This window comes from Tetrao urogallus, assembly GCF_951394365.1.
Source record: "Tetrao urogallus genome assembly, chromosome: Z".
Classification (NCBI taxonomy): Eukaryota; Metazoa; Chordata; class Aves; order Galliformes; family Phasianidae; genus Tetrao; species Tetrao urogallus.
In genome coordinates, this window is record NC_136816.1 from 11753542 (window position 1) to 11778849 (window position 25308).

General features: G+C 39.2%; 2 protein-coding genes across 2 annotated transcripts in view; one reads left to right on the forward strand and one right to left on the reverse strand.

Moving 5' to 3' along the window:
• Positions 1 to 2533: 2533 nt before the first annotated feature.
• On the reverse strand, positions 2534 to 18049 carry DHFR (dihydrofolate reductase; the record flags this gene model as incomplete). The annotated part of the gene is made up of 6 exons (XM_079548548.1): positions 2534 to 2621; positions 3777 to 3892; positions 14958 to 15084; positions 15954 to 16059; positions 17575 to 17624; positions 17964 to 18049. 6 exons carry the CDS (start codon positions 18047 to 18049, stop codon positions 2534 to 2536), a joined length of 573 nt encoding a protein of 190 aa, XP_079404674.1.
• Positions 18050 to 18171: 122 nt separating this feature from the next.
• MSH3 (mutS homolog 3) overlaps positions 18172 to 25308 on the forward strand; it is a gene marked incomplete at both ends in the record, with an annotated part of 110524 nt that continues 103387 nt past the window's right edge. Inside the window, 5 exons of the mRNA XM_079548616.1 lie at positions 18172 to 18267; positions 19250 to 19373; positions 20448 to 20671; positions 23673 to 23876; positions 24637 to 24753. Of these exons, the coding sequence (XP_079404742.1) occupies positions 18172 to 18267; positions 19250 to 19373; positions 20448 to 20671; positions 23673 to 23876; positions 24637 to 24753 (765 nt within the window). The remainder of the gene's footprint in view (positions 18268 to 19249; positions 19374 to 20447; positions 20672 to 23672; positions 23877 to 24636; positions 24754 to 25308) is intronic.

Consider the following 25308-nt stretch of genomic DNA (forward strand, 5'->3'; position numbering starts at 1 on the left):
TTTTTGTTAGGCTTCCTCTTATGCACCTCATTGTCAGCAACAAAGGACAAACAAGGCTTCCTGTAGTTTTTTCCCTCCTCTCCAAATTAGCCACTGCCTGTTCACATTTTCATTTTCTACTAGCATTGCTTTAGAATTATTTTGGTTTTAGGCAAAAGCCTTTGACAAATTAGCTGTAGTTTGATGAAGACAATATGATTGTCTGATCCCACTTAAGAGCTCATGTCAAATGCTCTTGATGCTTTACTTAGATAACATACATAAGCTAATCACCATCATCTTTCCCCTCCTGCTTTCCCCCACGGTCTTTATATACGCTAATATTGTGTTGGCTAAATTAGGAAACTCCTATTACTTAGTGTTTACCTTTCTTCTCCACGGATTGTTCTCAGTGGCAGCGATTTGTTGTTGGAATGTTCCCAATTCTGTCCTTGAATACATTGTGACCCTAACAATACTAGCGAGCTAGTTACAACATCGGCTGTCTACAACCAAATGGAAATTGCTGTCCACTTTCAGACAATGAGAGATAATGAACAAAAGACAAGCAACAGAAACACTAATGTTTTGCATTTCATCTCTTATGTGGACCCTCTCGTTTTAGCAAACTTGTTACAAATACTATCATCCTTAAAAATTTAATTTTTAACCTGTTTAGAACACTTTGTTCTTGGGAAAGCATGAATGAGGGGGATTAAATTATATCTGCACTATACTTTTCCTGGTGGTTGGTAATTATATTGTCACTCATGGTGCTATTCATTGCACTCAGCTGCATGGAAATGAGGAAAAACATGACATTTCTCCATGCACTAGAATCTGTAGCTTTTCACAGGATCATATATCTGTGAGATACAGGAGTAAACAAAACGTGGGGAAGTTGTATTTGGATTAATAGATATTTTCTTCTTCAAACAACAGTATAAAATATTTTTATATGGCCAGGTGATAGGTTCAGTGCCCAATTTAGGTGAGTAGCACACAGATGTGCTTTCTGAGCCTACCAGTCAGACAGCCAAGTACTGCTTCTGAACACGGCCCCATACAAAGTCCAGCCAGTAACTTGTTTTTTCTTGTCTTAGTTATTTCATTAACAATCTGAGATATCTCTAAAAGGGCACGGATTTAAAATTCTGCAAAGTAATCATCCTCTGGAAATAATGCACCTGTCATTAAACTGCCTTTTTAAACACAAGAAGACTTACATTTCTTCTGCCCATCTGTTTACTTTAAACAGCACCTAACTAGCCAATGGCTGGTATGTCAATCTTTGGTGTAGAACTTGGCAAGTGAAGGTAGCTAAATCTGGAGATGACTCTACAAAATCAAAGAGAAACTTTCTCTTACGTTCCTTGAATCATTTGCATCCAAGAGGAAATTTTCTGAAACCAGATTGATTCTGCAAAACTTGACTGTATCTCATGCAATACATACTTAGGCAGAAATTTTCTCATGTATGTTCACATCAGTATCACAGTGTAATCTAACATAGCATAAAGCGTTTGCTTCCACTTTAAATAAATGTAAGTTGTCATACATACAGCACTTTGCAGATGAGCTGTGCAGAGCTCTTAACACTGACCTGTATTTTGATATTAACTGGTACATAATAAATCCTTTTGGGATGTTCTTCTCTCTTGTCAGGGTCACTGTGACCTACATCACAAAATAACAAAAAATACCAGAAAAATACCAAATCCCCTTGGCAACAGTATGTTTTCTTCCCTTTCCCAAAGCACTGGCAAATTAAAATGCAGTACACTTTTTCAATTTAATGCAAGCATAAAATATTGCTATTTAAATCTTTATTGATTGATGTAAAAAATCAGCACATATGGAAAAAGAAGATCAGCATAACAAAGTACTTACATTTTTAAATCTGAAAAGGAACACAGAGAAAACTGAGACAACAAACATTATTCTTTGCATCTGTTCACTGCCATAGAACTGCCATCGGAAATTCAGCGGCTGTTCAATGCTGATTTGTGTGTTTTTCTTTTAATACTTGAGGCTTGGTTATTGCTTTTCAAAAGCACGCAAAATGAAGGTTTAAACTTCTCATAGAAAACCAGCCAATGTTATGCCCTGTTGAACAGTCATAAATTGCATAAACTTGCAATTGTCCAATGCAACCCTTGCTGACGTTAGAATGGAGACTTAGTGCAACAGTTAAAGGCAACATTACTTGAATTTCCCTCAAAATTGTTTCATAAGATGATGCTTTAAAAATACTTTGGGGAAACAGTCAGTAAAGTTTTGGGTTATAATTTAAAAACCAACAACCTATCCTGCTGTCACACTGATCAGCAATAAAACAGAGGTAATGACCTCTCCTTGTAGGCTCTCACTGTCAGAGTAGGAGCCACAAATTCTGCTGACCACGCACATCTAGGATCTTTCATTGTTGAGATATTATACCATTAAGTAGATTTTCTCACAGTGACGTAATATGTATGCATTATGTATTTTCAGTCAGTACGATTTCCTAATTTAAAATGCCTGGTTGCATGTAGAACTAAAGAAAACCTTGTTTTTATTGTGCCAAGACAGATTTTTGATACACTTCAAATTTGTACTGGATGCCATTCTCTTCCTGAACATCTGCAGGGACACCTGGGTATCTAGAGAGGGAGAAAGTGAAAAAAACAAAGGACAAAAAGTAGAAAGTAATTGTGTAAATCATCAGCAATTTATCTAATCAATCAAAAGCCACAGTTACCTGGTAAAGACATGAAAATACCTTCCTTATTACAGGAATACTAACTATAAGCTATTTTTGAGAATCACGTTAACTACTATCAGCAACATGTTTTTACATCTTTTTAAACTGAAAAAGTAGACTGTGATGTAAAACAGATGAAAAAGACAACAAACATTTTGACTGAATCCTCCCACATTACTTAAAATGTCTGTAAATGCAGAAGTGACACAGACTTTTTTTTTTGTTTTGCTTTTGATTACATAGTTTAGAGGAAATGGTATAGTAAATGCTTCTTACAAGTATATCTAGGTGATTGCTACCTACTGCAAAGTGCTTCCCTCTGTTCCGGAGTTACTAAAACAATTTTTTATTAATAGATACTCTTAAAATCTCTTCAGCTCCCTGTGACAAAGTAAGACTCTGTATGAGTAATATTGACATTGAGGGAGGAAGAAATTCAAAACTTTTTTTCTTAGATCAGCGTCTGTTAGGCTTCCATTTCAGTGGGGGAATTATCGGCTAAATTATCAACCAAATTCTAATTTCTGTTCACCAAAACCAATGTATACCTGGGAAACAACTCAGATAAAGATTGGGATTTTGGTGTCAGAAATCAGGATATTGCAATTGGATTGTGTTAGGGCACAGAGAACATCAGAATTTGTTTGCAACTAACATTCCCCACTCACTTGGTTTGTCTGGTCATATTCTTCTGCACTGCGCCACTTATTCTCTACAGCTTCACAGCTAATCCACTCCTGCACCCTAGGTTGTGGACAGAGAGCTCATCTTGCCACACTTTCTCTTTACTGCTGGTCTGTACTTAGCTGGAAATTGAAATGGGAGCAGAAAGACAAAGTTCTTTCCTGCTGATTCTTGAGGCATCCATTTGTATTTTTGCTACCTCCCAAATTCCTTTGTTAGAGCATAAAGCACGTCTGCAATGTGACGAGGATGGCAGAAACTTGCATCTCTAACTCAAACACAATGTGTCCTTAGCAAAGTTCTTACACATTTGAATGATTAACTCTCCATTCAGAACACAGGACCACTCACTGTACATTCTGATACTTACTCTGTGAGAAGTTTGAAGTCTTTGTAGTCAATTTCTGGAAAAAATGTGTCGCTTTCAAATTCATGCAAAATTCTTGTCACAAACAGTCGATGATTAATGGGCTTCTCCATTGCTGCCTTTAAAAATAAAATAAACAATTAATGTTGAATTATTCTGTGTAAAACGCCTGGATTATTTATGAAGTATTATTCACGTTTAATTAAATTTTTAATAATCCTGTGTTAAAACACTGCTTGAAACCTGTAAAACAGTGTCAAGTTTCATGGCTTCCTGAATGAAAAAGTTTAAAAAGACATCATCCGGGTGAGATCCTTACTAACAAACACACACAGACTCATGAGTTAAAAATGCTCTATTGGAGCCTGACTACAATACGTGTGTTGAATTGCTTTACTGATGCTTCTCCCTTTCCCCTAGATTGGCAATGAGCAATACGTTGTTAAAGATGATTCACCATGCATCATGCTATTAGGTATTACTTTGACAAGTACAGGAACCAAGTAATTTCAAACTTAATCCAATAAAATTAATTGCTAGCTTTGTTGAGAAGCTGGTTTCTGGAAAAGCAGCTCTATTTTCAGAGAATACCTTAAAATGAAAGAGCACAACAATATCCATCTGCCCTGAACAAGTGTTCATCTATATTCTTTACAAATATCATACTTTCTTTTTTTTTTTTTTTTTTTAATTAAGGGCCAGCTGTAGGAATTGAATCATACATCTGCAGAATAATGGAATAATAATTTGCTTCACAAATAAATACAAAATACTGTGTTCTGTTTACTGAGACACATTTATTTTGTAATAGAGGGATAAATTAATTTTTTAGTCAGGTTAATTGAACTGTTTTAGCGTTTCAGCTAAGGCCTCTGCACTAGCAAGGAAAAATGAATGGAGTGACTGACTGCAGCTGCTGCAAAGAAAGCTGAACTTAGCAAGAAGGGGATGGAATGGCGGCTTATGCACTAGAGAAAACATTACGCCAGTTGAAGAGCTCAGTGTGCTGCTGGTCTGCTTGTCCCCAGTCTACAGAAAAAGTGTAAATGCCTTCCACTGTCAGCCAGAAGTCTGGAGTCTGTATGTATACATGGTTCAGCTTTATGTAGGCTAAAGAACTAAATATCAAATAAAAAGAACTTGAAGAAGAGCAATGGGCTTCAGATAATTACAACCTATACACTCCTTTCCAGTGGATAGGAGTGGCATGATGTCCATCATCATGATGTTATTACAGCATATCATAGAGAATAAGAGAAACATACTTGAAATACAGTTTGACTGTGTATTCTGATTGCTACACTCTATTAAGTGTAATTTTCACTTGCATTCCAATTTAAGAACATCGCTGCATCACTTCACAGGCTGACATACCAGCCTAGCCTTAGCCTGTCCCTGTAACCTGTCCAGTTGCCCCAGGGCTTCACCTGGCCCAGTTACCTTCACGGGCCTTCACTGTATTCTGAAGACCTGCTTCACCACTGTAAGCCCTTTTGCTGGTGAAGCTGTGCAATGCTGTCCAGGATATTGTCTCTGGGTCCCAACGTCCTGTCCTTCTGGGTGGAGCTGGTTCTTCCTGCTCCCTGACAGCACCTTCAGAAAACTTACATAAGTAGATTTCGTATTACACACAAAAACTTCCATGTTTGGAGTCTGTGACTGAAACTGCTCAGAGAGAACTCTATTCTGACACCTGCTCTGCAAACTACTCCTGTGCACTCATGGACACTGGCAGGCAGTGGAAGTACTTTATGACAACTTTGGAATTTCTAAGAAGATTGTGGTACTTCTTTGCTAATGTTCACTAACTATTCACTCCTGTCTTGTCCAGCTTACTCTATCTACTTTTTTTTTGTACAGAATTAGAGGATGCATAGTGCTAATTTGATAGAATTTTGACATACTTGCTCTGAGTTTAATGATGTGATTCTATATTATAGATATTATGCATATATATTCTAAGGAATGCATCAGGGTGAATACTACTTCATTTTAATATATTGCTGTAAGTAATCTTGACTATTTAGACAGATGTGGAGGAACTAACATATAATTCTACTGATCAGGCAACACTGTGGTAAACTTACATAATATTCACAAATAATTTTTTTTACTAGCTCTTTGGTTTTTCCTTATTTTGCAAATTTCAGGATGTATGTAATCTAATGTATGTAATAGAAAAGCTAGATTTTAGGAGAACTTTTCAGAAGTAACTGTATTAGGGCAAGGGTAGATTTTTAAAGCTAAAGCATGATGCTTCTGAGCTTGTAGTTCGCTGTATTTGAAAAATCTGTGTCCTCACCACATACCCATTTATGTTTCTGTACTCCACTGCTACACTGGGTCTCGGCGACATTCTTGGTATGATTTTCATTTATTGTGCTTTCCTCCCATAATCCACTCAGTTCTCTTGTAATCATATTTGTACCTGCAGCTGGAACTGCACAGGCGCTTGCTCTCTGCATAAGGTTATCTGCTTATGTAACAGCTATTGAACCTTTTAAGACTCTACAGCTTGATGAAATAGGGAAAAACAAAGCTGACTGTGGTTCATCTTGGAGCACAGCCTATTAAAACCATAGCATCTCATCTGTTCTTTCAGAAGCACTGCAAGATTGCTCTAACAGAGATGACGTTCCAAAAGAAAGAGGACAGGATTGCTGAGATGTTAAGAGCAGTCCTCTTGTCCCAGGAAATTCACCCTCATAGAACACCCCATTATTACTCACATATGCCTTCATATACCTCTTAAAAGATTTTAGCATAGCCTTGTCTTTTTGGACTTTTCCAGGTAACCATCAATACACTTGTGTCTGAATCATACCTCAAGAAGCAGATGACCTAGGAATTATATTCCCCATAATTTCCAGCTCTATTGGACAGCCTGCCGTACAAGATTAGTCTACGCCTGTACTCTAAGGACTACTGCCTTGAATTAGTTGTCTTTGTAGAACATGGGTTAAAATAACCCTAAAGCTCTGCAACAAATAGCTGCATATTAGAAGCAGTTTCAAAAGTACCACATAGAAAATTAATCTTTTATAGGTTTAATCACCAAACCACTGCAAATCAGACAGCATAGCAACCAATTTCTGTAGAAGGAACCAATTATATCTGGTCATTCAAAGATTTGCAGGTTTTAGAAGGACACACGCCCACTGTCTTCCAATCTTCCACTGATTACATACAATAAGTAAAATAGACAAAGTAGCTATCTGAAGCACTTATTTTTGAAGTGTCTTTCTGTCAATGAGGTAATTTCCCTTCCTTTCTGATATGCTAGGACTAAATCTGGTGAGGATGGAACACTGTGGTACCTCCTATCACCAATTTCCTACAAGGAACAAGACCAGTGTTATAAAAATCCTGTATGACCTTTATGAAAACCCTACCCATTCTGACCCTATGGAAACAGATAAACTTTACAAACTGGACTTTTCCAATGCCAAGAGGAAAGTACAGTCCATGTTCAGAACAGCATCTTTTAAAACCTTCCCTCTGAAACCTCAGCAAATACCTTGTAAAAGAAACTTAAAAAACAGCTTTTCAGAGCTACGAGATTACTTTTTCCCATAGAAATGCCAAATCAAAGTTTGCTCACAACAACGAACAAGCAAAGAACAGTAGGAATATTACAACTTTCTTTCCAGTGTTAAGAATTCTCTTTCACAGTTTGAGTTTACATAGTTTGACAAGCATAATGGAAAAGCTGGATGTGTCCCTCTCATGTCTGAGAAAGCATAAAGTTGCTAAACCACAGAAACCCAGGGTACACTGCTAACATTGTAATTTCATTTCATATGATTTTGTTACTATGTAAAAGAACGAAGCACTGACAAGAGGCATAGCTACGTTACATAAGGATATATTTTTACAAAACACAAATTTCTACAGAAGGATAGTATCATCAGCTGTAATGCTGTAAGCTTGTCACATTTATACAAAAGATGCTAGAAGATTGCAGTCAGATGGCTCCAATCCTGCCTCAAACAGAGTAATAATAGAGTAAAACTGTCTTTGCATTGCCACCTTGTTCAAATACATACAGGAAGATTCTTCTGTGAAGAAGCATTCACTAGCATTGCAATAATCAAGAGTTACATTTGTTTACATACTGGGAAGACAGTAATTTTTGGAAACAAAACTGCTCGGGACTATCTTCACCTGCATAATTAAGTGAGATTATCATGAATTTGGTGGGACAGGGAAAGGAAGTACAGCCAGTACCACCATTCTGCTTCCTTCAAATTTACCTACATTGTCACAGCCAGGAGTGGTTCTCTCCACAGGCCAGGAGAACTATGCCAATCGCTCTTTCTGAAACCTTCCATAACAAAGGATACAGAATTTACTTTCCAGGCAAAGATATTTTTGAGATCCTGTCATTTACCTGTAGCTTAGTAATAACACTCTTCACTTTAAACTGTGTTACCAGCTTTCAAAAATGTTAATAGGATTAAGCCAGGCTAGTTAGTTTGAAAGAGAACAAAGAAGCCAATGGAGTCAGTACTCTGCTTCTCATACAGGTTCTTACAGGTGAGAGAAATCTTTCAGGCTTGCAGGGTGATGTCCTCCATGTCAATGGCTTCAGAAAACTCAGAGAAGTTTGCTCTTTGCAGCAAGTTCTCTGACAGCAGTGGAACTACACAGGAACAATGGCACTGGAACCTGCAGAGTACAGCACATCAGCAGAGAAAAACACAGTATCAAGACAGCTCCCCTGTAAGTGGATGTCAGTCCCTGGTCACATCTCTGGTTGAACACAGCACTTCAAAACCAAATGAAAATGCATATATGTCAGTTTCTATTTCAGCAGTTATGCAGTTTTAAAATATTTTGTTTTACATGTGGTTAAGGCAATAAAATTAGTATGTTTATGGTTTGTAGGAAATTCAGACATGTTAAAATGTAATCTTTAAAATTTGTATTTTCCCAGAATCACCTCAAGAGATCATAGAGTCCAACTCCTTGTTAAAGCAGGTTCCCTACAATAGGTTGCACATGTAAGCCTGCAGACTGGTCCTGAATGTCTCCCTAGGAGGAGACTCTATAAAATGTACGACAATGGTGTTAGTTAATAAAGTTTTGGCAGGCTCAAAAAAAATCACAATAAAACTAGCAATTCAAGTTATTCATGTTTTTCTCTTTTGAAGAAGTGATCCTTATGCTACAATGAAGATCTGAAGCTTAACAAATATGGCATTCACAACTCGCTCAGGACATTCAAAACCCAGTGAAGCTTATATACTTAGTTAAGAAACTCTGTTTAAAGTGGTAATTGAACATCTGCAAGAGACTTGCTGTACTACATACAAGTAGCAACTTAATCCTTCAGTAGTTCTGAAGAATGAAAGGGGGTAGATTACCCAAAACAAATACTAATATATACTGATTACCCAAACCCAATACTTATATATGAGGAAGACAACGTAAGGATGGATATTAGACAAAACTTTCCCTTGGAGATTACTGAAAATTTAATTTTCCAGCTTAAGCTTCTTTGTTAAATATAATTTGTCAGCATCATTTACTGGCCAGCAATTAACTCAAAATTAGCAATTAACTCAAAAGTGAAAATAACAAAACTTCATATGAAAGAACAACTTTTTCTTCTGCTACGAAATTACAAGTTCTCCAGATGTAATACATGAATACTATTCTGCACTTCGGCAACGTGACCTTGAGTATCGCTTGCTTCTGAAGCAGAGGAAGCAAGAAGCTGAGTAGGAATGTATAAATTACAAAATACAATTTTAAATTATCAAGATGCAGTAGAAAAACCTACTTTTTGTCAAGGGGAAAGCTTGTCTGACACAAAGCGCATTCTGGTTTTACTAAAGAAGCCTTGGTTTTGAGGACCTGAGTCATACTTTTTTTCCTCTTTTTTTTTTTTTCCTAAGTTCTGTTGCTATGTTTTTCTTCTACTGGTAGGTTCCTTCTTTAGGATTTATGTTTGGTTATTTACAAACCAAGATTTACACTCAGCACTTAAAAATTATCACATTATTTTATATTATTACCACATTACCTTGCAGATTACCTTACAGAAGTAAGTCTATGCATGTTTTCCTTAAAAGTCCCTTTTTAATATCTGGAAATGTGCTGGACTTATAGTTCCTATTTGTCATGGTTTTGGCTGGGATAGAATTAATTTTCTTTGTAGAGGCCCAGAAGATGCTGTCTTTTGGATTTTTGATCAAAATAGTGGTAATAACACACCAGTGTTGTGGCTGTTGCTGAATAGTGCAAGGCAAGTCCTTTTCATCTTCTCCCTCTGCCCTACCAATGAGAAGCTGAGAGCACAGGAGCTGTGAGAGGACAGAACCAGGACCCCCAGCTGACGAAAGGGATGTCTATAGCACTATGTTCAGCAACAAAAGCTGGAGTAAAGAAGAAAAGGGGTGGATATTTACAGCGACAATGTTTGTCTTCCCAAGAAAACATTACACGTAATGAGCTCTATTTGCTTGGCAGCAGCTGAACATCTGCCTGCCAATGGGAAGCAGCAAGTTCCTTCCTTTGCTTTGCTTGCACAGGCAACTTTTGCTTTACCTAGTCTCTATCTCAACCCAAGAGCTCTTGCACTTTTACATTTCTAATTCTTTCCTATCATAGCTGGGGAGAGTGAGTGAGTTGCTAAGGAGGGCTGTGCTGCCTGCCAGGATTTAAACCGCAGAGTTAAATCTGAATGTTGTTCTAAATAAATTTTAAGCATTCAGTTTAAATTCAATTTAAAATGACTGCTGTAACCACTGTTGAGCAGATTTATTAGTCTCTCCAGGCTGCACTGCTATTCAAGTCAGAAAGCAAGATCTGAACCTCTCCATTAACAGACAATTAGGAGACATTAATTCCACACGAAGTGCATTCATATCAGTGTCTCAGCTCAGAAAAGAAATGTGATTTTGAAATGAATCCTCTAGTTGTCCTCACTTACCATGCTTTGATTGCACTGGGGTGTGCATGAACTGAAATTCTTGAAGAAGAAACCAAGACACAAAGTCTGCTTATGTGATATGCTCCAACTGCTAACAGAGACTCAGGGGACACTGAGTTACTACTGCAAGTTGGCAACACACAAGCACTCAGGAGCCAGCAGAAGGCTCTCAAAACATCAAGTGCTCATGCAAAACCATAGAGTGCCTCTCAAGCCACACGATGCCTTTGTAATTGCTATGACCTACTGGCCCTTGCTGGGTTGTCACACTCTTCCTTCCTCATCCGCACCATCAGTGGCAACATCAGCTCCTTCTGGAAGATCCAAGATGGTATCACACTGAGATCTAAGGAAATTACATTTGTAAACCTTCGCTGTGATAGGTCTGAAAGCTTTGCTCGAGGCACTATTACACCTTGTGTCTGTACGAGGAGATTAAAAATCCAATGAAGCCAGCAGTGCCGAGTCAAATTTAAGAAGAGGGTCTGTGCTGAGCAAGATCTCAGACAATGAGAAGTCACATCAAAAGCCTACAGAATTACAGAACTGTATGGGTTTGAAAGGACTTCTGAAGACCACCTCCTCCAACTCCCCTTACTAAAGTAGGTTCCATACACCAGGTTGCACAGGAAAGTATCCAGGCACATTTTGAATATCTCAAGAGAATGAAACTCCACAGCCCCTCTAGGCAACCTGTTCCAGTGTTTCATCACTCTCAAAGTAAAGAAGCTTTTTCTCATGTTCATACGGAACTTTCCATGTCCAGGTTTTACCCATTACCCCTTGTTCCATCAGTGGGCACTGCTGAAAAGTGCATAGCTTTTCACTACCCCTAAAGGCACTCTGAAGTAGGAGACTGTATATCATTTTGAACAATTCAGGGGACTGTGGGAGCTGCTTTCAATCCTTTCTGCTTTTGCTTCCTAAAAGCAACACTACTCATATGTCCCAACTGCCTTTAAAATGCCTACTATTTCTAGCTGTTCTGCTTTCTGTTACAGAGGTCAGTAAGTCTCAGAAGTGACTGTTTTCTTTTGTATACAGCTGAATGGTCGTGGGTTGCCATCTGCCTAAGCCAAAGACTCGTGTGCCAAAGACAGCTGATCAACTAGGGTAGAAAACCTGAAGACTCCAAGAACAGCACTGTAATTAGCTACCTCAGCCCCCAAGACATCCACAAAAAGTTTGTGACAAGCTGGGAAAGGAACCGTGCAGAAGAAAGTGCAGCAGAAGTATGTGTAAGCCTGCCACTCTTTCTTGTAGTGATTCTACAAGAAGACTACTATATGTTGAGGAAATATGTATGTGGAAGACCATTATATGTTGAGGAATGTGAACCACATACTAATTAATCTACATAGGCTCAAGACTGTGCTGCATTCCACTAAGCTGAACACACAGGTTGGTCTATAGGCCTGCGCTGCATGTGTTCCTTTGTCAAAGTACAAACTCAGTCTGATGATAGAGACTTTAAACAGCACTTCCACTGTGCCCCTGCCTTTATCTAAAAGTGCAATAAGACATTCCCCCATGAACATTCTTTCTGTTTTAACAGCAAAAATGAGTAGACTTGTTGTAAAAAGAAAGTTCTCCAATAGTCCTCCTCCTTGAATGATCAAATGTGGTAAGCCCTTGTACAGATGGGGTCTGCAAAACATGTTGCATGTGGATTAGAGGCTTGTTCAATTCTGCACAATTTGGGGTTCCCAGTATCAAGAAGGACTTGTAATTTCCTATGCTATCCTGCCCTTCCTTGAAGTGTCAGCTCTAATAAACAGCATTTAGAATGACATTTTACAGAGTACAAGAATCGTTCTTACTGGGATTATAATGCAGTAGCTCTTCTTGGTGAAAAACACCTCTCTACTGCATTGTTGTGCAGCAGTACTCACATACAAATAGGTTTTATTTGGCAGGCATTACAGTGTTACTTCCGAATAAGAAGGAAGAGAAACAAGGTACAGATCAGGAATATAGAAGGACTTGCTGGTTGGAATAGGGAATATCATCTGCATAAGAGATGTGAATAGAAAAGTACAGTCCTTTTTGGAGTGGTGTGCTCTCTCCATCATGGCTTGTCCTCGTAACACTCCGCCTGATTAGAAAGATCTGAACTTTGGGTTAAACCTCCCAAATTGCTAGAAGCAGAAACATCATGTCATGTTCTTAGTGGTACCTACTTAAAATCACTCCTACTGCACTTACTCACTGAAGAATGTACGGTCACTTTCTTATACTTAATGAACACAATCAGTTCCAAGCTTTTGTGGCATTCAAAGAACTAAGATGAAAATAGTGCTTTAAAAGAAAGTATCTACATTTACTGAATAAAATGATTCACTTCAATTACCCATTGGTATTTTTACTTCCCACACATATCTACATAACATAAAGGAAATACTCCTGCAACCTTTTTTACATCTTCAGTATAGGCACTAATATGCAGTTTTGGTAAAGGTGTATGGGTTCAATTAAATACTTCTAATTCAGATCACATTAAGATCATGGGTGCAGAAATATTTACAAAACTGTCAGATTTATCCCTAATGAACTTCAAATTACTTTGAAATAGCCTGAATGAACACATGAAAAATGAGAACACCTGAGATTTCAAACTGTATTCCTTATGCTGATCAGCACAGTAATAGGCTGCAAAAGTAGTTCTGACCAAAAATGCTAATTTATAATTTAAATCTTAGTAATAGTTTCAAAAATTGTACTGTTTTCTGTAACAGCCAGATAATAAACGAACAACAACAACAAGTTAAAAAACTACAACAAAATTTCCTCTATGAACAAAAAAAAAAATTATTCTTTGCAGCACTAGATGAATATATGGATAACGCGCAGGTAAAAATGCTTCTGCTCATACTTTGCATCCTGTAAAATTACGGACAGAAGCCTAAATTACAGAAATGACTAAAGTGCAGGAGAATGTTTTCCTTTTTTATCAGTAAAAGTATGCTTTACAATTCCAGAGTTTTTTTGTTGTTTTTTTTTTTTAACCAGAAGAAAGAACACTTCTCCTGACTGATGTGCAAGGAACTAAGGTTGATGGACATCATCTTTTGTGTGGTACTGTTTGATGGTAAATGCAAATTATATGAGAAAATAATGAAATCAACTAAGAATTAAATAGCAGAGCCTGGACTGTGTAGCTGAAAAGTTGACTTCAGATACTCTACTGTATGGAGGCATGGAGAGCTGGCTAAATTTTGTATGTGTATGAGATGAAGATGAGAGGAAAGGTCTGGGAGAAAAGATGGCTTAGGAAACACACCACAAGAAGATGACTGGTTTTGCTGCAGACCTTATTACACAGCTAATACCTTACTTAAGAAGAGAAGGACTTGGCATTTGCAGGAAAACTGCTGGCATACACAGCTTTCTGCAACGACAGTCTGTAAAAGATTATTCTTCTATATGGTTGTCTCAGAGCTTGCTGGGGACACAGATGAACAAGTCCACGCAAGTCCTGGGAAAGGGTTGAGAAATCCTTTGTCTGAAGAACACTGATGGACAAGTCTTGGGCAAGAGTTGTGAAATCCTTTGAGAGACACAGATGGACAAGGTCAGGGGCAACAAGAGATAAGCCACAGATTAATGGCCAGGAAGCAGTCTTTTGTGTGGGCTTATCTTGAGGAAGATGGCCGTCTCAGGAGATGCTGCACATGACTCTTACCCTGGGCCAAGTGGCACAGGAATGCCACGCTGGCAGAGGAAGGATAAAAGAGGACTTACAACCATGAGGTGTTCTGGCAACAGATACCTCATGAAGAAGAGGTTCTGACATGAGAAGCTTCACAACCTGCCTCTCTCCCTCCTGGACTTGCTCTGCACTCTACCTGCATGCTGAAGAACAAAAGTGTCTGCCATCAGATCCCTAACTACGGAATACGTGCACACTGACAGACTCTTCTGGGTCTGTTACCTGAATCCTGCTGTTTTCTCCCGCACTGGCTCTGTGACTTCTTCTGCTTGCTGCCCAAGGCCATACGCTGCTGCTGCTCTCCCCCTGCCTCAGACCTTCAAACGTCGTGCAACAGGACTGCTGCTGGATCCTGGTGATGACTATCTCTGCTTTATGTGATTCTTGCTTCTTTCCTATCTTTTCTATTGCCCTCCTTCCCTTCCCCATCCCCAAATGGGGAAAAGGCTTACCCCTGCACTTCCTGAAGTGGCAATAACTTGAGCCATCTTTCTGCTAAAGCAGAAAATTTAATAACCTAAGAGTAATTTAAATGTACCTTATAAACTGAAGTGCCTCCAACAATCCAAACCATGTCTACTTTACTTTTTAATTCTGGTGAATCCAAAAGAGCTAAGGCATCATCCAGGCTTCTAGAAAGATAATGTGCTCCTTCTGGGGCTTCCCTAGAAAAAAAAAAAAAGTTTTATTACTAAATTTGAAGGACAAATTGTCATCATAATAAATGCAATTGAGATATACAATGTATTCTGCTGAATTTACAAGTGGCAAAATGTTTCACGTTAGTTCACTGAAATGTATTACTACTAAGCTATGTTAGAATTCTTAACTCACTGAAGAATTGCTTAATAAATCACAGTTTAATCCTAACTGTGACTTAAGAGACATTATAAATTATAGATTTGATTTTGTTAAATCAGGTTTTTAACAAAGCATATCTGAGGAATGTAAATGTTTATATAATTAAATACAGACTTCTACTTGAATTCTAGAACGTTAGTACTTGCAAAACAATCCACAAAGCGTTCATCCCCACAACTCTACTTTCTGTCCAAAACCTGGTAACAAATTCTAAATCAACAAATTTTGAGTGAGTATTTTTGTTTACGAATACTTGGATGACTGTGAGTGACGCACTCAAGAAGGCATTTGTGAAAAAGGACAGATTCTTTTCTCCTTAATGTGAATCACAATAAACTTAAAAAAAAAATGATTAAATTCATCAATTTAACAAGGCACCAGAGAAATACTGGAGTTTCAAGGTCTACTGACAAGTGTCAGATGGTTTTTGTGTACAAACAGAACTAGTACTTATTACACAAAGTAATGATAATTATTTTATGAAGTGATTAAGAAATAAATGAGAAAAAAAAAAAAAAAAAAGGTAAAGATATCATTCAGAACCAATAGCAGAGATGCTTCCTAACAAGAAACAAATGTAAAAAATGTTACGTTAAGAATTACTTCATGAGGCACTGTTACACATATTCTTAGGTTTGGATTTGTCATTTGTTTTATTATTCATCATACATACTTGAGCTCCCTGCTGAGCACTATATTAATTCTGTCTTTCAGAGGACGATTCTTCTCAGGAATGGAGAACCATGTTTTTTTACCCATTATCAGTGCATTCTGTTTACCTGAGTAAGAAAGAAATCATTTATTTAGATGGTATTTCAGCTCTGTACCAGGTTTGTTTCAGCTGTTTAGTGACATCTGCTGGACTTTCACTCCCTCTTCCAAAATCAATTTCAGCAGTTACCTAAGTACAAGCTTGGGCCCTGATTCTGCAACAAGCCTTAGGCACAAAAGAAAAGGTTTGTGCCCCCAAAGCCCTGGCAGGCAGTTGACATCAAGGCAGCTTAATGCACACATGTCAACTTGCAATTGGAAGAAAAAAAAACATATCAAAAAAGGCATGCCATTGTCTATTTCACTCACAGGGGCTCTGCTAATTAAGTAACCAAATTCATCTCCATCAAAAAACAGCTGAGGTGAAAGGAGACCTGAAAGCCCACACAGCTCCAATCCCCTGCTATGGGCAGGACTGTCAGATCACCTATTAGATCAGGCTGCCTAGGGCCCTACACAACCTGGCCTTGAGCATCTCCATGGATGGGGCATCCACAGCTTCTCTGAGCAGCTGTGCCAGGGCCTCACCACCCTCTGAGTAAAGTGCAAGATCAACTGATGCTATCAAGTGTTCTCACAGTATGAATGGACATTTTTGTTCATTTTTGTTCATTTTTGTTGTTTGCATGTTCCATCATTCCAATTATTAGATTAGATTAGACGTAACTGCTAAATTTGAGTATTTATTTAAAGGAAAAAAAAAAAGGAACAAATGTTCAATCATGTTTTAGAATTCACTCTTGAGTTATTTCTGACCAAATCCATCATTCATAACTGAATTCTCTTTCACATGCACTGAGAACGGGGTTATTTGCACTTCCTCTGTGAGAGGAAGTAGTCAGAACAAGTTGCATTTTGCATTCCCACACCTGCTTACTTTCACAACCTTTTTGGCCCTGCCATAAAAGGCTTTATTTTACCAAGTAAAATAATATCTGTAATATCACTTTGCTGCAAAGGTCTTGTGGATCTGAATGCTATTACTATGTATTACCAGCACAGTTGCATGTTATTGCATACGTATAACACACCATATGTGTAAAGTTGCACATTGGCACCATATTTAGGATTGTCTGGCATGCTGGGATGCCTCAGCTCCCATCCAGACAAACCAAATCACAAGGGTCAGGGGGTACAATGAGTGGCCAAAGTTTACTTACAGCAAACAAGCTAGCACATAAGCTAACAGCCTGAAAAAAAAAAAAAAAAAAAAAAAAAAAAAAAAAAAAAAAAAAAGCCTGCTGCTGCTCAATTGGTACAAAAAAAAACTTTTGCCTATTTGCATTTTCTGACATGAAGGGGTAAAACACACCCTGGACCTTCAAAAAGGCAGGGTGGGAAACTTCTGGTGAATTTGAAACATGTGCCATAAGACCAAAAAAAGAGGAATAGTTAATTGCAGTTCTGCTTCTATTGCAAAACGTGGGCTGGAGAGGTCGGGGAAGCCAGTGGGAAGTCACATTCCTTATCTTTTCTGTGACTGATACCACAGGAACTTAGTAAGGCAGCCCAGTGCACATTACCTTCCACATGGGAGGTGCTGGTCATTCTCTGGAAGTACTTGTACTCATTCCTGGCAAATAAACAAGCAGAGCGTTACAGCAAGGCTCAGGAATAACTTAGGTTACTGTAGCAGAAAGGGAGAAGGACAGAGAGGGGAAACTGCCGGGTCTCAGCCTGGCTCTGCCTGCAGGGCCGCGGCCCGCCCACGCGTATCGCCGAGGCTCGCGGTGCTCTCGGCCTACCACGCCAGCCGCCTCAGCACTTTCCCGCCTTGCCGTCCCGCCTACAACTCCCAGCACGCACCGCGCGGCTCGCCCCCTTGCCGGACGGCTGCGTGCCGCGCTGCACGCTGGGACACGTAGTCTGCCGCCCACCCCTCCAGGAACGCGTGGCAGCGGGCCCGCCGTACCTCAGCGGGGGCCAGGGCAGGTTCCCGTCCTTTCCGATGCCCATGTTCTGACACACAGCCACGATGGAATTGAGCGAGCGCACCATGGCCGCCTCCTCCGCCCGCCTCCTCTCGCTGTACGCAGCGGCGGCGCGGGGCGGAGCTGGGGCGGGACTCCATCCGGCGGCGGAGGCGGTGCCACTGCCCGGCGTCTCGGCCTGCGCACGCCATGCCGCGAGGGCGGCGGCGGGAGCAGGGCGGTGAGGGTCAGCCGGTGCTGAGCCGTTTCTTCGGCGCGGCGGGGAGCGGCGCCGCCCGGCACACGGTGCGCTGAGGGAGGCGGCGGGGGGTCCCGGAGTGATAGCGAGGTGTGGCCGCCCGGTCCGCCCTTGTGCACCTTTGTCTCTTGGCCCGGGTCCGCCGTGCCGCTCCGGCGGACTCTGCTTGAGGTTTAGTCCCCTGCAGCGATGGGCTCGGAGGGGAAACTTCGCCGCGGGGGGTTGCGGGCTCGGTTTCGTCTGAATTTTCTCAGTAATGCACCTGAACCGCCAAAAGTTGCTGTACACAAAATGCGGGTGCAAGGAGCTGGCAGCACCTGTGTTGTGTTTGGAAAGAGAAATGGTAGTGCTGTTTTACATTGTTGCGGCTGCGAGTTACTTCTTTGTGTCTGGTCGCACTCCCTGCATCCTGCCCGACATTCGTGGGGCGGCATAGGTGGGAGGTTGCTCCCATCGCAAGGCCTTATCAGTGTGTGCCAGTCAGAAGCACCCAAGGCCACAGGGTCTGAAGTACTGTGCTCTGCACAGGCACCCAGAGGGATCCTGGGTTGGTTATTTTAAATTTGGACTAACACGTGGTGAGGATTTTCTTCCACAACCTGTTTCAAGACCTCACAAAGGTAGAGGTGAATAGCTGGCATCTTGCAAGAGGAAGGCTCCAAGCAGTGGGAATCAGGATTTACAAAGGGGCTGATTTCAGACATAGGCAGCGTGGGGTATGACACTATGAGGAAGATTTGTTCAATTCTGTGCTGCAGAGTTAGCTCCAAACTGCCTGTTGAAAACATTGCAGCTGTGGGTGTTTTTTTTTGAGCACAATTGCCCGCTTGTTCACAGGATGCACTGCTCCTCTTGTAGTCTTGCATTTCATGAACTATTTTATAAGCAGAAACATAGATAAAATAGTTAAGGATTTTGAGTGTTAATTGCTTTTTGTATTATCTCATTATGAAATCCTCAGACACTGCTATCTTTCAGAGAGGATGGGAATAAAAGTAACAGAGTTTCTTTGATTAATTTGTATTTCAGGCTTCTGATGTCAGCACAAAAAGGAGAACATCAACTGAAAACAACGAGCCATGTGAGAAGAAGACCAAGTCACTGCAAAGTACTGTGGATGACATCTATAATCCAGTGAAGACTCAGGATAAAAGTGAGTTGGCTGTAATCAAACCATCGAGCATTTGTACTTAAGGAACAGTTTTTCATTGTCAAATGTTAAATAAATAAGTAAAATTACCAGAGTATGGTTTAGAAAGTGTCTGTTGGTTGTAAGATACATCTTTGAAGTGTCACCATGAACATATTAGCTGTACTGCTGAAGCATTTTTTGTGAATCAGGCTAGGTGTTGGAGCCTCTGAAATTACTCTGCAAAGTCCCTTCAACTGACTCAGCTTTAGCAGGTTATTTGGTAAAGTCCAGGCGTTCAGGCAGAAATGCTGCAACTCAGAACCATTAAGGTTGGAAAAGATCTCTAAGATCTTCTAGTTCAGTTGGCAACCCATCACCACCATGACTATGTCCCTCAGTGACCCGTTTCTTGAGAACCTACAGGGACAGTGACTCCACCTTTTCCCTGGGCAGCCTGTTCCAGTGCTTTTCCTTTTTTTCTGAGACAACGTTTTCTAATCTTTATTGGTTTAACTATCTGTCTTTTAGACTCATGCTGCAGCTTAACTGACACCTGACTGACACCATACCTGTGCTGCATCTGGCTTTGAACCAAGATTTGAACAAATAAATGACGCTAGTCAAAAAACAAATCTTTTCACATGAAGTTTATTACACTTATTTTCCATTTAAAAGAATGAACTTCTGTATTCTTTTTAAAGAGGGAATTATGTTCAGTTTTGTGGTTGTGATTGTTTTAAATGTTGTTATAGGGCACTGTCATCTAGCAACATTGTCTGTGTAAGAGCTATCCTGAAAAATCACTCATCCCTAATTTTGTGGCTTAGCAGTTATCAGTTCAGAAAAAGATTGTATTTCTTTCCTCATATTTGAAGAAGGTGATGAATATTGACTTCCTAGAAAATTTAACTGAACTTAGTACATACGTCATTCTGTCAGGTTGGCAGAGTGAAGACAATAGGAGAGAATAAAGAATGTAGGAAAGAGAGAGACTGACCTAAATGCCTGAGTTCTGTACTGGCTGAGGTCATTCTAATAGACATTTGTTTTTAGAAAATAATTCACTAATGTTTTTTGTTATGTATTTTACTGAAGAGGAGCTTCTGACATATGAAAAGCCCCGCATATGTTTGCAAACTCTAGACAGACTGAGAGAATTCTACAGTGATTCAGACCAGCTATGTAACAGAATCCAGGAAGACAGTTCTCGGGAGAAACAATCTTTGATTTTGGGGAATTGCCCCAGTATTACTGGGAGAAGTCTGGAACTGAAGAACCCTCTTCAGTATGGGGACGCTAACCAAAAGGTTGCTCAGAAGGTATGTGGTGCTTTCATCTACTGCAATGCAGATGACTTCAAAAACAAAACAAAACAAAGTTTGGGACAAGAATCCTTTTACTTACAAAATATTTTACATTCTATCATTATGTAGTGTGGCACCATACAATAGAGTAGCATTTGTATAGGGATGTTACCCTGGAACTCTTAGCACAATGAGCAGAACTTTATTTAGAGCTAAGTTCTTCAAAGATATCATTAAATTGTGCATTGTTTTAGTAGCAAGTGATTAGACAGCATAAACACTGGTAATGTGTCTTATAATCATGAATTAACTTATAATATTGTACTGACCTATTATACTTCATTAGCAGATATTCAGTGTGGTCCTTTGCACTGATTTCTTTCTGTACCATCAATTCTGATTAAGGTCATGAAACTCCCATCAGGCTTCTTTGCAAAATGTTATTTAGAATTTTTGCTAAAATGTAGTTTAATTCAGTTGGATATTTCTCGAACTACTAAATATGATCATGTTTCTTTTCATGTGTGGAAAATACAGATAGTTCTCCTAAGAACTTGCTCTAATAGCCACAGTACGTAACAGTAAGAGTGTAATAGTAGCTTGCTTTTCCTTTAATTATGAGGGAGTTGAGCAAACATTTTTCAGAGGAAGAAAACTTTGTGTGTCTGATATGTTGGTCGCTTGGTTTTAGGGGCCACCTTGCTGACATGAAGTATTGATGTTCTAAAAGGCTTATCACTGCTCACTGTTTAGTTGTTTTACTGGGACCTCAACTATTCCTTAACAGGGCTTTACATCTGGCTCTTTAGAAGGAAAGAAGCTGTATGGAAGCTTTTGTAGTGATTTTACCTTCCCTGTCTTAAACTGTTGTTCAGGGTTGCGTGAACAGAAGAACAAAAACAAGAGTAAAACAAACAGCTTGTGGCACAGAATTGCTGCTCTGATGATGGTTTGAGATTATGCAGCTGTGGTCACATGGAGACTACAGAAAAGCTCTTCTCCATTCCTCTTTCTCAAACACTTGTTTGTCTGGGAGTTTTTAATTTCTGGTTTGTCTATGAGTTTAATATATACATACTGTAGTTAAGCGGGAAGCAATTATAAATGCCAGACCTATAAAAATGTATTTTGCATACGCATGTGTGTGAAACATGCAGGGAAGATATTTTTCTTTTTATCATTATGATTTTTCTCTTTGGTAACATTAGAGGCCGTATGTGCCTGGCACAGACTCACAGTTAGAAATTTATGTGCTACAGTAACTGCAGTAAAGGTGTCTGTTTGGTGAGCAAGGGCAGTGGAGCTCTCCTTCCATCAAGCACTGAACATAAACATAAGATGGATGTTTCTGCAGAATCGGGTTTCTCTTTATCTTTGAAAACAGTATATTAATTTTCCACATATCAGCTGTTGCAGGATTGCTGTCTGTCCACTCCAGAGTTGGCTTCTAGTGCACTAACACTGGCATGCTTTTTGTAGCAGTGTTGCCAGTGCATATTCATATCCTTGTGTGCTTTTAGTCAAACAGCACCTGATTCAGTTGATGGTTGTACATGAGATTTAGCTCTTCCTTCTCAGATTACAAGCGAGGGCAGCTTTAATCACATGCAGAGAGAGATGCAAGCAAGGTATATGCAAAGGAAAAGAAAATAGCGATTGATTATTACTTAGAATACTTACTGGACAGCAAGGACTCATGATCTTCTGAACGAAGCATTTCTATCATCTTTCTTTGCATTATGCATAGCCAGGCGTGTAAGATGGGGAAGGGTTTTCTCCTTGCTTCCTTGGAATGGTTCATCTTAGATACTTGTCCTGCTTTTTTTTTTTTCCTCTTGGAGTTACAACCGATAGCCTTTTCCCTCCAGATTCCCTGAGCTGCTAACTTAACCAGCTCAACAAATCATCTTCCACATGTGTTCTCACTTTCCATAGTTTTTTTTAGTGGCCCGTTTTCACAGCTTTCCTAAAACAATTTCTCTATTGAATGAGGTAGTAATATTGCTGTGGTTGTGGTAGGATCAAAGACAGCTGAGGACTGCGGATCACAACAGAAACTACAATGGAAAGCTGAGGATTATAATAGAGACATCTAAGTTCCTGTGATCATCTGAGTTCTAGGTGCACTTTGTGTTTGTTTAAGCTGAGCTATGTTGTCTGCAACTCAAATCTGTCATCCCTTGACTGTGTGCAGTTCTGGGAATTTTGCAATTCACAGATGTACAGTTAAGTATTCCTTTTTTTCCCCATTATTCTGTGGGTATGTTCTTTGTACCTTCCCATGACCCAGTGTATATGATTTGCACTACCTTTCTTCTGAGCTACCATTGCTCTTGAGCATCCAGTTGACTTTATTCCTTGTCATTTAGATAAAACAGTTGTTAGAAATTGAAGTTTACTGAGTTTATTTGCAGATACAGAAACTCACAGCACAATCTCATTCATCATTTGGTGAAATTGTTTGCTGTTAAAATATGTGCGTGGGAGTTGTGTTAGCATTCTTTTTCCTAGCAAATTTTATTAATACTTGATATTTTTATGTAATTTGGAAGGAACTTTGCTGTAAGTGAAACTCACCTTATTGATATTGTTCACTGTACTTATAAAAGGCTGAATCCATCATTTCTCTTACAAAACAGAACAAAACAAAGTTATAGAGCTGAAGTTGCTCAGCTGGCATAGGCTGCATAATGTCAGTAGAAATGCTGAACAGGAGAGAAAGTGGGCTCGAAGTCTTAACTGTTAAGGTTTTTAGAAACTGCACAAAAAAAAATCTATTTTTTTTTGTATAAGAGTATATCTGTGATATTTCCTAGACTTGCTTGGTGCAGATTGAAGAAGAAATATGGTTTTGGTGCTTCAGAAAGCAATCTGAGATTTGTACTGAATTGGCTTGTTTTTTGATTTAACATAGACTTGGGGAACATCTTTATCTCTGCGCTGCAGTTTCTCATATGTAAATTGGAGTGATAAATCTTTTTTGATGATTCTTAACTTTTCCATACCTTATTTACAGGAGGAGCCACACTGTGATCTTACTCAGTTTTCTGCATCTTTTAGAAACTATGAAACCACTTCAGACATAAATCTCAATAAGAGAACCAAAACCATTTACACTCCACTGGAACTTCAATTCATAGAAATGAAGAAACGATATAAAGATGCTATTTTGTGTGTGGAGTGTGGATACAAATATCGCTTCTTTGGAGAAGATGCAGAGGTAATTTTGTTTTTTACAGAATTATGGAAGGATACCTGCATTGAGTTAGTGTCTTAAGTCTATGGGCATTTCCAGAAGGAGGCTTCTCGTGGACATTAGTTTTATGGCTGTTTTTAATACTTGAAAACAAGATGAAAAGTCTTTGCATACATAATTTAAATAAACCATTATTCATACATCTTTTACCATAATCATAGTATAGATCTTATAGTGCTTGCTATCCTCAGTTTTAAGAACTAAAGAGACACTGAGGTGCTACAATAACTTGACAGACTTAAAGTTGAAACAGTTTTAGAGGTGAATTCACTCTCGTGGCACAGATCAAAATCTACTATTTCAGTTTTGAAGACAGCAAACCAAACGGTGTCAGGTAGATGAATGGATACTGCCTAGGTGCAGGCAAGATCTTAGATGCAAGAAAAGTAGCTCTGTGGAAAATAACAGATACTACATGTGTTCAGTTCTGAAGCATATTCAGATGTTGCATCCACACATGCCGAGTTGCAATATGATAATCTGACATATGAAGTCAGTGATGCTGAAGCCTTTGATATGATATGTGAGGACAGAGGATGGTGGAGACAGCCTGCAACACTGGGCTTTTTCTTGTTGTTGCCATTTTGATAGTGGAGATTGGTGTTGTCAAAGAAATGAACTCCTGTAGTGCATTTTGATGTTTGTGTTTATGGAAGTTCTGTTGTAACTGCAGCTAGCAAAGCTGACTTGAATACTATCTGACTCTTTTTCTTGTACTTTGCAGATTGCAGCTAAAGAGCTAAACATTTACTGTCATCAAGATCATAATTTCATGACAGCCAGTATACCAACTCACAGACTGTTTGTCCATGTGCGACGACTTGTAGCAAAAGGACATAAGGTCATCTCAGGCTTTTAATTACATACTATACAGAACAGGATAGTATTGAAATAACTTGCACTGACCATACAGGAATCTTGTTTGAACTGAGAAGTAGGAAATTCATTATCTCTTGTTTCTGCAAGTAGAACGGCTAACTTGCCCGTTGTTGCATTTCCTTTTTTCTAGTGAATGCTGTGGAATTCAAATAGGTTCGAGCTTTCTCTGCTGTTCTAACAAAAAAGTAGCTCAATGTTTTCTAGAACAGTTATTTTAGTTATTTTTTTTAATCCAGCCTTTGCATTTGGTGAAGAGGGATATGTATACACTCTCCTTTTTAATTCCTCGCATCCTGTTTTTCTCATTCTAGTCTTTTTTTTTTTTTTTTCCCGTTCTTCCCTGTTACTGACCTCTTCTCCATAACTCTATGGCTTTCTTTTTGATTCCTCTTTTTTACTGATTATCAGAAAAGGACTCGTCCAAATTAATTGGAACAGCCATTCTCTTGCAAGTGCTGAACTCTAACTAATTTGTTTCAGAACAGGACAGGAAGCACAGGGGCAGAAGTTGAGACAG